General features: G+C 44.5%; 1 protein-coding gene across 1 annotated transcript in view; it reads right to left on the minus strand.

Annotated features, from left to right (window-relative positions):
• The window catches only part of Me3 (malic enzyme 3, NADP(+)-dependent, mitochondrial), a 200179-nt gene that overhangs the window by 14417 nt on the left and 172543 nt on the right, over nt 1–13219 (minus strand). Inside the window, exon 7 of the mRNA XM_013013980.1 lies at nt 8807–8916. Within this exon, the coding sequence (XP_012869434.1) occupies nt 8807–8916 (110 nt within the window). The remainder of the gene's footprint in view (nt 1–8806; nt 8917–13219) is intronic.

Below are 13219 nucleotides of genomic sequence, written 5' to 3' on the forward strand. Positions count from 1 at the left end.
GCGCTGTCCCTCAGCTCTTCAGCTCAAGGCGAGCGCTCTACCACTTGAGCTACAGCGCCACTTCCAGTTTTTTGGTGGTTTATTGGAGATAAGAGTCTCAGGGTCTCTCCTGCCTGGGCTGGCTTTGAACCGCGATCCTCAGATCTCAGCCTCCTGAGTAGCTAGGATTACAGGCGTGAGCCACCAGCGCCCGGCTCATCTTATTTCTTACTTTTCTAGAGAGCCAGTCTCTTCTAAAGAGTTGAATATATTCACTATCTCTGTTTTCTTCTCAGTCTCTGCGAAACTCAGTCCATGTGAATGGGGCCACCTCTTGTCAAGACCACCAAAAACTTCCACCCTGCCAAATTCAGTAGTTGGTTCTCAGCTTTTCCTTTTCCTCGATTTCTCAGTATTTGATGTTTCTCCTTCACTTCTTTAGGAAGATCTTTCTGAACTTCTGAAACCCCATACTCACTGGCTACTTCAATGGCTTCTTCATCTCCTTCCCCTCCCCCTCCCCCCCACCTCTTTCTCATATCTTAATTGAGACAGCGTCTCACCATGTCGCTCATGGAACTCTTGATCCTCCTGCCTCAGTCTCCTCAGCTCTGGAAGTACAAAGGTATAAGAACAGAACCCAACAAGGAAGACAGGGATTCCTACGCCCTGAATGATAAAGTTCGAGAAGTAAAGCTACCATCGCCATCTTTGCAGAGGCTCATGGGCTATGGGCCTAGAATTTAAAAATGAAAAGAAAGGCGGTTGCTTAGTTTTTTGAGGTGACCATCTCAACAATTCCAGGGGTCCAGGAATATGTGGGCACATGAATGTGCCCATAAATGCTCTGGCCAATGTGGAGTAGGGCTGGTTGTTTCCAATCTTGATGAAAGAAAAAATACATTTTCTTTTTCATAGGGAACATTCTATAATGACATTTCCTACAAACTGAAAACTTGAGGTTGTAGGATCAGAAAATAACACAAAAGGACAAGCTGAGAGCTTAGTAGAGTTTCCATGATGAATAACGGGTTCCTGGAGGAAAAGGAAGAAAACCACTGCCAATCAAGAAAGATCAGAGCTGGCTGGGAAGGTGGCTCAGTGGTAGAGCGCTTGCCTTGGCATGCATGAGGCCCTGGGTTCGATTCCTCAGCACCACATAAGCAAAAAGAAAAAAAAAAGCCAGAAGTGGCGCTGTGGCTCAAGTGGTAGAGCGCTAGCCTTGAGCTGAAGAGCTGAGGGACAGCGCCCAGGCCAAGAGTTCAGGCCCCACGACTGGACCAAAAAAAAAAAAAAAAGAAAGGTCAGAGCTGCTGTCAGTGGGAAGGGCTGGGATCTGGGTGGCTCAGGCTCTGGCTAAGGTGACAATGATCACAGAGGCCCGGGCGCCTGCAGGATGGGACAGTCTCTAGTCTAAAGCTAGACAAACTTCCATGATCTGCAAGAATGATCTTCCTCCAGCAGCCAGCTGCTGCCCTATCAAGTGCATACTGAGAGCCTGTTCTGGGCCTTCACTGGGCCTTGAATAGGTAAAGAATAAAACAGAAGTGTTCTAATTCTCAAGTTGCCGGGAGCATACATGTTCAGAAAAGTAAGGCTTCCCTCATTGAACACCAAGCCAAGGCCTTCAGGATGGTCTCAACATTCTTTCTGTGTGACAAGGGTGTCTTCCTGAGTTCTTGGATTCCCCAAAGGGTGAGGCTAGGCCTATGTTTCCAATTTGGAAAAAAAAGGGAATAATTGCCATCCTTTCAGCCTCTCCAAAGTGTTAGCTGCCCAGCAGCCTGACATCTGAGTTCTCAGAGGAACTAAGATTATACACATGAGACTTATGTGAACCTCACAGCCAGGGAAAACTTTGAAGCAGAGAATAGCCTCAGAACATGGGGGTTGGTGACAGGGAAAGCTTTAGAGACTGGGGAGAGACAAGACTAGGGGGACCAGAGGACTCTTCAGTACAGGACTAAGTGAGAGCTAAAGAAGGTCCAGAACTGGGCTCAGTGTGAGTGGTGGTGAAGAGAGGGCAGTGGACCCTCAGCTAGACAGAAAGCTGTGGTCTTACATAAAGGACAGACCATCTGACATGCCCATCTGCCTGTAGCTACTGTTGCCTCTGGAGCTAACTAGGCCTCTCCTACCCTCTTTCCCTCACTCAGGTCATCCTCTCTTAGTGGTGTTTCACATCTCTTGGCTGCACATCCCTTCTGTGTCCCTGGGGAATTTTGGATCATTCTGCAAACTACAAGAACACTATTCAGTGAAACATCTGGGCCAAGGGAAAATGTAGGGTCATACAGATACCGGTGGCTTGGTCCCGGATACAGTATCTTGAGGGACAAACCCAAATTAGCTAAGAAAGGGACCAGAGTTCTAGGCAGAGGCACCAGTCCATTCATCATCACAGAGAGGGCAGAAAATTCTCATAGTAGAGAATGTAATGCTGGGAGAATGGGGCATCTGTGGGAAAGTGGAGAAAAGGAATTTGGGCCCTGCCCCCCTTCTTCTCAGGCTTCCTCCGTCTTGGGCTTACACAAGTTTTTGCTCACCTCCATCAGAAACTTTCTATCTCAGGTCTCAAACCTTGTACCCTCCTCCTATACCCGTGTGTTGACACCTATCATGCCCCAGAGATATTAGTAATAGGTACTATTACTATATTAGTAATAGTACTAGGACTGAGTACTGCTGTTACTACTACTTAAGTAATAAGCCATGACTGAGTTCCTGCTCATGTACTCATTCCTACAATCCTTTACAATAAATGACATAACTGGGTTAATGATAAAAATGCTTAACAAGGAGTTGGCATAGCTGCTAATCAACGAGTGAATGCTAGCCTTAGAAAAGCATCTTGGAACAGGCACTGGTGGCTCACACGTGTAATCCTAACTACTCAGGAGACTGAGATCTGAGGATCTGCCTGTCCAGGCAGGAAAGTCTGTGAGGCTCTTATCTCCTGTTAATTACCAAAAAAGCCAGAGGTGGAGCTGTGGCTCAATTGGTAGAGTGCTATCCTTCAGCACAAAAGCTCAGGGACAGTACGCAGGCCCTGAGTTCAAGCCCCAGGACAAACATAAACGCACACACACACACACACACACACACACACACACACAGAGTATCTTGGCAATTTTGGTGGTGTTTGGTAACTCTTATTCATGGCTGCAAATACTGTTATTTCCATTTTACAGAACAGGAAAAAGAATGTTCTGAACTCTTTTGCTTAAACTCACAAAGCAGAAAAGTGAGGTTTCCACTTTAGACTTGTCTCAGCCTAAATGGCTGACTGTTAAGGACTTTGGCTCACTAATGAAAGCTTAAAACTGTCATGTGGTGATGCTGGCCTGACATGGTATTTAGGCTATCTAACAGGTGATGTGGCCCTGGGACGTGGACGGCCTTGTGCAGGGAAGGTCTGGGGAAGGCTGGTGGGCCAGAGGATGCTGTGGAACTGATGGGCCAGTTGGGCTTTCCTGTCCCTAGCCACAGTGTGGTCAGTTTACACGGAGGCCAGAAGCCTAGGGCCACTAGGCTAGCAACATTTGTGATCTGGTTCCTCGCATGCAGCTCCGCTTTCTGAGGTCAAAGTTGGCTTGGCCCGGAGCATGACCATCCCCACTGCCTTTCCCCTTCCAGGCCTCTCTTCTTTCCTCACCTCAGAGCGGACATGATTTTCTGGTCCCAGCTGAAACAACAAAAGCCACCTGAGCCTCTGCCTTTTCCAAAATTCCTGAAGAAGCTGCCAGCAATGAATCAGTGCATGGACAGCCTTGCTTGCCAGGGTCCAGACTGGCCTGGGCTGAAGCTTGCTGTGAATCTGATGGACAGTGGGGTTAGAGAATGCAATCGCAAGTGCTTTCCCCAAGTGCTTGGGCAAAAGAGACACAGCCCTGTGGCGTTAGTGATCGCTTCCTTCCTCTCTCCTTCACTCTCTGCACCTTCAATTCTGTGCATGTGCAGGCATTCCTTTCCAGCTTCCTCACCACAGTGCGGTTTTAGGCTTCCTTTCTCCCTGCTTTGTATTTGGAAGGAAAAGGACATCTGCAGGATGGGCTGAATCCTGTGTCCACTCCTTCCTCCTCAGACCTCTTGGGTGTCCCCTCACCCCCTAGTGGTGGGAACACACATCACAGCCTGCTGGCCTCTGGTTCCCCCACTAACCACTCACTCTTCAGGTGATTCTCCTCCCCATTCTGGGCTGTGTAAACGGTAGGAGTTAGAGGAGGCTATGGGAACAATGAAAATGAAAGGACCACAGTGGTAGGATGCTGTGGGGGCAGTGACACCACATTGAATTTAATCCTTAGAAAGAGGATCAAGTCCACCACCACATGGGGGAACAATCAACAGCCTGCCATGAAAAAGAGTTAGAAATAACTGGGTTCTAGTCCTGACTTCGTGATTATCTTTCTGTGCAACCTTGAACAACATTTTTTTTTTTTTTTGCCAGCCCTGGGCTTGAACTCTGGGCCTGGGTGCTGTCCCTCAGCTCTTCAGCTCAAGGCTAGCACTCTACCACTTGAGCCACAGAGCCACTTCCAGCTTTTTCTGTTTCTGTGGTACTGAGGAATCAAACCCAGACCTTTATGAATGCTAGGCAAGTACTCTACCACTAAGTCAACCCAAAACTTGAACAACTTTTGCCCCTGGTACTTTAGTTTCTTCATCAGCAACATGGAGAAAGGCAGCAGTATCTGTCTGTCCATAAGCAAGAGGGCCCTATTTCTGGGAACTTGTGATATAGTATGGGTATAAAGCACTGTTGAAACCTAAAGAGCTCAATGTATGCAAAATTATTTGTCATAGTTTGTGACTCCTGAGAAATAGATTCTGACATACAAGAGTGTTCAGGGTGTTTTATAGTGTTCAGGGTAATATAGGTATGAAGGCCTCAGCCGGCCTCACTGGGAGTTCAGTTCTGCACTGGACTAAAATGGTTGGGTCACCATATCCCTTTGTTAGTGGGTGAGAGTTGCTGCTGGCAGGCAAGACTGTGGGCAAAGTGGCTCTCTGTAGCTGAGGCTCTGCTGGATGTGCTGGCAGCCTTGTCATAAGCTGAAGCAATAAGCCTTTCCTTTAAGGAGATCTGGGTTACTGCTTCCCCATGTCCACATCTTCACTGTGATCTGTTACATGTACACTATATGGCTGTGCACATCGAAGGCTAGAATAAATTAATGGAGAGCCTGTCATTCCTGTGCTGTTTGTCAGCTCTTCTCTAGATGAATGACTTCTGCCTTCATTTCTGAGAAAAGACTGGGAAATCCCTCTTTCACTTTCTGTAAGAACTAGAAATCTATTTCATTTGGCTTTGTCTGAGAACCCATAGGTAGGACAAAAGAGCCAATAAATTCAACCAAATGAATTTAATTGTAAAAAGCTCCATGTGTATGCATGTCGGCATGCATGTGTATTTACACTTGAGTATGGGCACATGTGGGTGCATTTATATGTGGGAATGTTTATGACATGACAATGAAGACAAGACAAAGGCTATGGGGCAGGTGTCAACTGTAGACGAGCACACCAACAGGTGGATGCAATGATGAGAATGTCCCACACAGGTGCACATCTCATTCATTCACTCCTCTAACATTTACTAAGGGCCTACAATGTTCTGGGAGCTGGAGAATAAGAATGAAGATGTGGTTACTGCCTCTGGAAGCCTCTTGCAAGAGGCAGAGAATGAAGTATAAGTATCAGGATACAGAAAGGGAAGAGAACTGCTGTGGTTTGGATATGAAGGAGCAGAATACAGCCATGGAGAGTTGACCGGGTTATTAGTGCTCTGGATTCACCAATGGATTAATCAATTGATGGGTCGGAGATGAAAACAAAGAGGTGGGATTTGGTTTGAAGAAGTAGGTAACTGGAAGTGTGCCTTGAGATTTTATCTTGTTCCTGAAACCTTCTTATTTGTTTCTCTCTCCCGCCCCCCCTCACTTTCTCTATCTGTTTCCTGGCCACCATAAGGTTCACGCTCTACCTCACCCCAGTCTCAAAAACAATGGAGGTAGTCAGCCATGGACTAAATCTCTGAGACTCTAAGTCCAGATACATCTTTACTCCTTTATCTTTCTCATATATTTACTATAGTAATATAAAACTGACGAACACAAGAATGGGCAGAGTTCCATTTGGGAGCCCCTGGGTGGGTAGGTAAAGCAGATTGGAGAAGCTGAATCATGAAGGGTGAAGGAGTCACTCAGGCAAAGATGATGGAGAGGTATGAGCAGAATTTTCACAAGGAGAAACCAGTGACTGGCAAGGAGATCAGATCACTAAAAGTGGAGGGAGGGTCAGAGGATAGAGACAACTGCCAAAGCCATACAGTTCAGTGGCTAGTGTGGACTGTCTTACCGAGAGTGTATAGCACAGTAGTCTTATTCCCCCAAGAGGCAAATTCTGGCAGCAATGTGGGGGTGGATGGAGGCTGACTGACTTCAGGGCTCTGGTGGGTTCCTGTGGATGACGTTTTGAGGATGTACACACTGTCTGGGTGTCTGTAATCCAGAGTTGGTATACCAGGTGTGCTACCCACATTGCATTGTTTTCCTCTTCCACCCTCCGGCCTTGGCAGTCCAGGTGGCTCAGGGGAGAGTTTCCTGCCACTGACTCATGGGTGGGTGGTAGGATGGGGGAGATGGTCAGGATCAGCTGACAGGTGCTTCCTCCAAGGCCACAGACAGACCCCTGCTGGCTGGGCTGTGAACCACATGACTGGAAGTCAGTGAGAAAATGCCTCCCTGACACCCCACCCTCCGCCAGTCTTCTTGGGCCCCTCCCCACCCCCCCACCAACTGTCCTGTGCTGTGCCTGGCTTGCTATAAAGTTGTATTCAAGGCCTATCAGAGGCCAAGCTTCAGGGTAAGAGGAGGAAGAATGGAGAGGCTGTGAAGCTAGTGTACGATTAGGATTCAGATTTCCCTTTTTGGTTTTTTCCCTCACTGGGCACCCAACCTTCAGACAATGAAGTCACATATTTCAATGCAGTCACCAAAAGTTGTGTTAGAACTGTTTATCCCACTGCTTGCAAATACAAGACAAATACAAAAAAAGTGTATTTCTGATATTCCCTAATGTGGACCGTCAGGAAAGGAAGAGATACTTGGGTACCATGAGGTACTATGAGTACTTGTAAACTTAGAGCTTAGTCTCAACAGTACACAGCACATTTATGGGCTTTGTATGTTCCTCAGTCCCCCTGTTTCAGATACAGATGCTAATATCTTAGAAGAACTAAATGTGTAAAGTGCCTACCACAGTGCCTGATGTATCATAAATAGTCAGTGATAAACCTTAACTCATTTCACGGGCTTGAGTTCTCTCAGCCATAACCTTCACTCACTTAATGAAGAGCTGTGACCTTTTGGGGCCTCTAGAGGAATCATTTGGAGAAAGAGTTCTTGGCCAATCTTTCACTCTCAGGGACCAAGTTCTTTTCCCACCAACTCGTTCTTTTTCTGTGATTGGGCCACTGGATTTAATAAGACTTTGCTTGCCATTACTTACTAAGTAATACCCCATGTGGATGCATCAAGGTTCCTCTTCAGCCTTACAATACATGAGGAATAACTTCTAGTGCTCCTTATTGAGAACTCATGGACCAAGTGAGATGCTGCCAGTGAGGCTTTCCTCCTCTCCAGCCTCAGACACTGTCCCCTCCACAGCAACAGGCGTGCCTCAATTTCTGGGCTCTAGAATAGGTGACTAAGTTGAATCTGAACTAGCAGATGCTTCATATTGGCTTTTCCCCCCTTTCTTGTGCCAGGACCGGGGCTTGAACTCAGAGTCTTATGCTCTTGCTTAGAGTTTTGATTCAAGGCTGACACTGTACCACTTTAGCCACAGTTCTGCTTCTGATTTTTGGTTGTTAATTGGAAAAAGAGTCTCATGGATCAATCTACCCGGACTGGCTTTGGTCCATGATCCTCAGATCTCAGCCTCCTGAGTAGCTTGGATTACAGGTGTGAGTCACGGGCACCTGGCTCACATTGGCTTTTTTTTTTTTTTTTTGGCTGGCCGTGGGGCCTGAACTCTGGGCCTGGGCACTGTCCCTCAGCTCTTCAGCTCAAGGCTAATGCTCTACCATTTGAGCCACAGTACCACTTCCGGCTTTTTCTGTTTATGTGGTGCTAAGGAATTGAACCCAGGGCCTTATGCATGCAAGGCAAGCGCTCTACCACTGAGCCACCTTCCCAGCCCTCACATTGGCTTTTAAAGTACTTCATGCTCCTGGTGCCCATGTCTCTCAGGTTTATCATTCTCAGCTGTGCTCGTTCTGGCCAAGTGCAGGGAAGGACTTGCCCAGCTCTTCATAGGGACACAACTTTGTGTTCAGAATATCCATGAGTACATTACAGAAAATAATGTTTTAAAATAATGATGGATGTTTCTATCTGATGGGTCCTGACTGGGAGTACTTCCTTCCTATATATCTGTTCTTTAAATTTCTACAATATTCTTCCAAAGCAATGATCATCATTTCCATAGGACTCATGACAAAAGTATGGTCAGGGAAGTGATTTTTCAAGTTCAAGTAGTTAGTAAAAGACATCACTGTAAGATTTAATATCTATCTATCCATCCACACACACACATATATGAGTATCTATCTAATTCCTACCCTTCTCTAAAGTAGCAATGTTTTCCATTTCATAAACAAGCAAATTAAAGATCAGCAAAGTGAAGTGACTTATCTGACATCACAGAACTAAAAGTTAGCCAAGTGGAAGTTGAATCCCAGCTATGAGATGATACCTGTCTTTTCCCTTGGCATCCGGGTGAGTCCTGGGAAATAGTGTTTGTCAGGTGAGTGGAAACATACCTTGGATATCATCATTGAACATGCAGTACTTGTTGCGGTATTTGTGGAGCAGACGGAAAGCATTGTCATTGGCAAAGTCTTCAAATTGCACGAGGCAACTTATTCCAAACCTGTGGGAGGGAGGGGCAGGGAAGAAGACACGATTGCAGATCTCCGGCAGATGGCAACCTGCACTAGAGAGGGAGGAGGCTCAGGCCCCAGGGTGGCGACATTATGGCTCCTTTCTTGGGTTTTTGCCACTTGGCTGGATTAGGAACTCCTGGCAGTTGAAGTCTGTTTACCCCAATGAACAGGGATTGGAAAGGGAGAGGGGAGAGGCCCTAGGCTTCACACTTATCCAAGCCAACATCAATGTGTCTAATATGGACTGGTGGCAACCCTATTATCTCATGGCAGACCCTGGCATGCAGAAGGACTGAGATGGGGTCTGCCTTCTCTACAGCCTGTGGTCATCTGAGATCACAGAAGGAATCTCACTCACACCCACATGTGTACAAAGAGCCAGGGTTCCCCAAGCACAGATGGCCAGGGGCCTCCAATTATCTTCCTTGATAGACCTTGAGGCTTGTTGTTCCTCTACTGGAGACTCTAAATCGAGGTGCTATTCCCTAGTAAAGAAGGCTGGAAAAAAAAGTCACCATACAGCTCCACTGTCTTCTGCTAACACCTTGGTGAAGACGACTTTCAGCTTACAGGACTAAAAGAATCTATTTGTGAGCTTATTTAAAATCCAGGCTTCCTCATAGTTGGCCTCACTCGGAGAATGTGAGATAAGGCCCAGGAATTGCCCTTTTTAAACAAGCACAATAGATGATTCTGAATGGGAAGTCTAGAAAACTTTGAAAAATCACTGCCTTGGCGAATACAGACAATGCATAGTAAGCTGCTTGAGATTTGTTTGGTAATCTACATTAGTTTGCCTCCAGGTCTTCCCAAAATGACATTATTCATTTGAATTTCATAACTTAATTTTTCTTTCTTTTAATTTTTGTGCCAGTATTGGGGCTTGTAGTCAGGCTTACACTTTCATTGTTTTTTTTCACTCAAGGCTGGCATTCTACAACTTGAGCTACATCTCTACTTTCTTAATTTTTCTTCTAAAGTTTGTGGTCTGCCTAAACTGAGAGAAATATCTTGCTCATTTGCAGTAAGACTCCTGAACCTGAGATCTCTGAACAAGACTCTTCACTGTTGCTATCTGATTCTTGTATTTGCTAAGCAGGTATTCTACCACTTGAGCCACGCCACCAGCCCTGATTCTCCATTCTGAGTCTGTCTGTAAATGAGTATGGGATGAAGTAATCAAAATTACTTAATGCATGGATAAAAATAGTTTACATCTTACGAATTCATTTGTGATGAATAACAGTCTGGGAGGCCATGTTCACTGAGAAAAATACCTTGAGTGATCCACAGTTGATACAGGAGTGCGGAGGAATGTAATAGAAACAAGTGCTCTGCATTCCCAACCTTGTGTGGATCACCATTTGGGACCCACTTGGGACCAGCTATGAAAAGGTTTGTTGTTTTGCTAGAGAGCACTGGTGCCTTCTGTACCCTCAAAGCATCTCTCTGATGAGACCAGTCACTACTAGGAGTGGGCAACACTGAGATGATCCAGAAAACACCCTCCCAACCTCATCATTTCACATGTGTTCCTGCTCAGCATCAGTGCCAGCAAATGGGCAAAGCTGTGCTGCTGTCTTCGTCTTCTAAGAGTATTGGTTATTCAGAGTTGCTGATAGAAACACAAAGACATGGGGTCACTTTGCAGGGCAGAGCTACAGAGCCAGTGACTAATTGTGCTTGGGCTGGCTGATTTATGGAACTGGCCTAGCTGTCCACAGTTTTATGTGGCCTTGTACATGTCACTTTATGTTCTATTCTGCTTCAGTTTCCCACTTGTTAATGTGCATAATGGTAACTACCTGGCCAACATTTGTGGGCTGCTATGGGGATTAAAACTGAAGGTGTTTTTTTTTTTCATCTCAACTGAAGTTTAATTGATCAATTAAAATTGTATCTATTAACTTATACATGATGACTTCATATTTGGAAATATAATAAAATGATTACCATACTTAAGCTAATTAATATATCCATTCTGCACATGGTTATCTTTTTATGGATTTTCAAGTATACAATATTGTACTATTAGCTATAATTTTCAGGTGCATTTTTGACTATAATATACTAAACACTGTTCTGGGGGTTGGGGGGCTGTAGTTCTTATTTATAATAATAAAGTACTGACAGGAGGGCACTTGCTATGCTATCTTGCTCCTTCTCTCCTGTATAAGTTTCTTTTTTGTGGTCTGATTGTTATGAGACAGAGTTTCACTATATAGTCCAAACTGCTCTTGAATCTGCATCCCTCTTACCTCAGCCTCTCCAGCTGGATTACTGGTGTGTACCACGCCTGGTTTGTACCCGAGTGTGTGAAAGGGAGAGTCATAAATGGTTTAAGTCAGCAGTAATAGCTGAAATCCCACTTCCTAGTTCTGAGAGAGAACACAGCTCTTCTAGGCTTTTAGGGAAGTAGTGGCCTCTCCCTTCAAGGTCAAGTTTCAACCCTGGCCATGAAAACAGGGAGCCCTTATAGCAAGGAGAATGTAAAGTTTAGTGATCAGAGATCTAATTCTGAGAAGATAGTAGAGCTCTCTAGAAAAGAGACCAGTTTTCTAGATGACTCTTTTCTAGATAACTCTAGAACACCGTTCAGAAGGAAAGTGAGGTGTAAGGAATTGCTTTGGACAATGGGAAGCACACAACTTCAGCCTTGAATTCCTGTGTGCTCCGGGAAGATTCATGACTGCTGTCTACCTCAGAAAGACAGCATAAAAACAAAGGAGGGAGTAACAATGCTAGATAGGAAATGTACTCATTACCTAACTGTAAACCCCATCTGTACAGTGTCTTTACAATAAAATATATATTAAAAAAGACAACATAAAGGGGGCTATGATATATTCCCCTTTAAGGTCACCTGAGTATCAGTCAGTACAATCACCCCCTCCATCTCTCTATCTCAGAATAACTACATACCAATTGCCATACATTTCAAGTTCTTAAAAAGTTTTTGTAGTTTCTCTCAATAATGCATTTAACACTTTAACAATCCTTTAGCAATCAGTACAGTGTTTGGTACATAATAGGTTCTCAATAATTTTGCCAGTATCTTCACGTGCTATAGCCATGGATTCAACCAATCCAAAGTCAAAACTATTTTAAAGAATACTGTTAGTACTGAATATGCGCTGATATTTTGTCTTGTCATTATTACTTAAGCAATGCAGTATAACAATAGTCGATAAGGTATTTAGATAGTATAAGCTATTATAAAAAATATAGAGATCATATAAAGTAAACAGGAGCTTGTTCATTGGTTGAATGCAAATATTTAATAAGGGATTTGAGCCTGCATAGCTTTGGTATCCAGAAAAGTTCTGGAACCAATCTCCCTTGGATACTGAAGGACAATTTTACCATGAATAGAAATAAGTAAAACCTTCCATCCATAAATATAATGCAGTGCATGCCAAGTCAAAATTTACAGCCATTTTTTGTTCTGAGTATGAATTTCAAGTATTTGAACTGGGAGTGGGGAACAGTATTTCTTTAGATGCTGGAGAGATTTTTACTATTTACAGGACTTCCAGCATTACTCTGCAGCTAGCCTGGGGCTAAAAGCTAAAAAGGTCAGACAACAAAACAAGCCATAACAAGCCATGCCTGTTTTCTCTCTCTCTGTCTCTCTCTCTCTCTCCCCTCTCTCCTCCTCCCACTTCTCACAAAGACCTCTAAGGAGCACTAACCATCATCTGGTGATATAAAAATAAAGCAAGAATTATAAATATTTTTGGTTGGCATATGATTACTATTTCATATGTAATTCAGTTCTATATAAGAAAACTCCCTGGTTCTCTTAGAAAAATGGATGGAATATTGAGTATACCTCACTTCAGTTCATTTTATACACTCGGAATTGTACAAAAGGCTCTGTTGACCCCTTCATCTAATGTCCTGGACCAAGACTTCCTAGAACTCCAGAACTGCCAGATTGGGCTTTCCATCATCTGGTACCACTCCTACTTTAGGATTTCATACTGGCCTCATTTTAGTCTCTGACTATATCTTCTCCTTCTCCTTCCCTTGCTTTCACTGAATTTGTCAAGATCTCTGGGACCTTCACCATATTATTCCAGTTCTTCATCCTTTCCCTTATGGCTTTTCATGAAATCAGTCTGCACCAGGAGTAAGTACCCTAGTAACTGACTTAGCACCATTCATCCATTCATCATTCCTTCATCAGTCTTCTCTCCATCAATCTCCCCATCGAGCTCTCCATCCATCTCTCCATGCACGTGCATACATGCATTCTTCCACCCACCATTCACCCATCTATCCATATCT

The sequence above is a fragment of the Dipodomys ordii genome, unplaced genomic scaffold (genome assembly GCF_000151885.1).
Source record: "Dipodomys ordii isolate 6190 unplaced genomic scaffold, Dord_2.0 Scaffold22, whole genome shotgun sequence".
In the NCBI taxonomy this organism is placed as follows: domain Eukaryota; kingdom Metazoa; phylum Chordata; class Mammalia; order Rodentia; family Heteromyidae; genus Dipodomys; species Dipodomys ordii.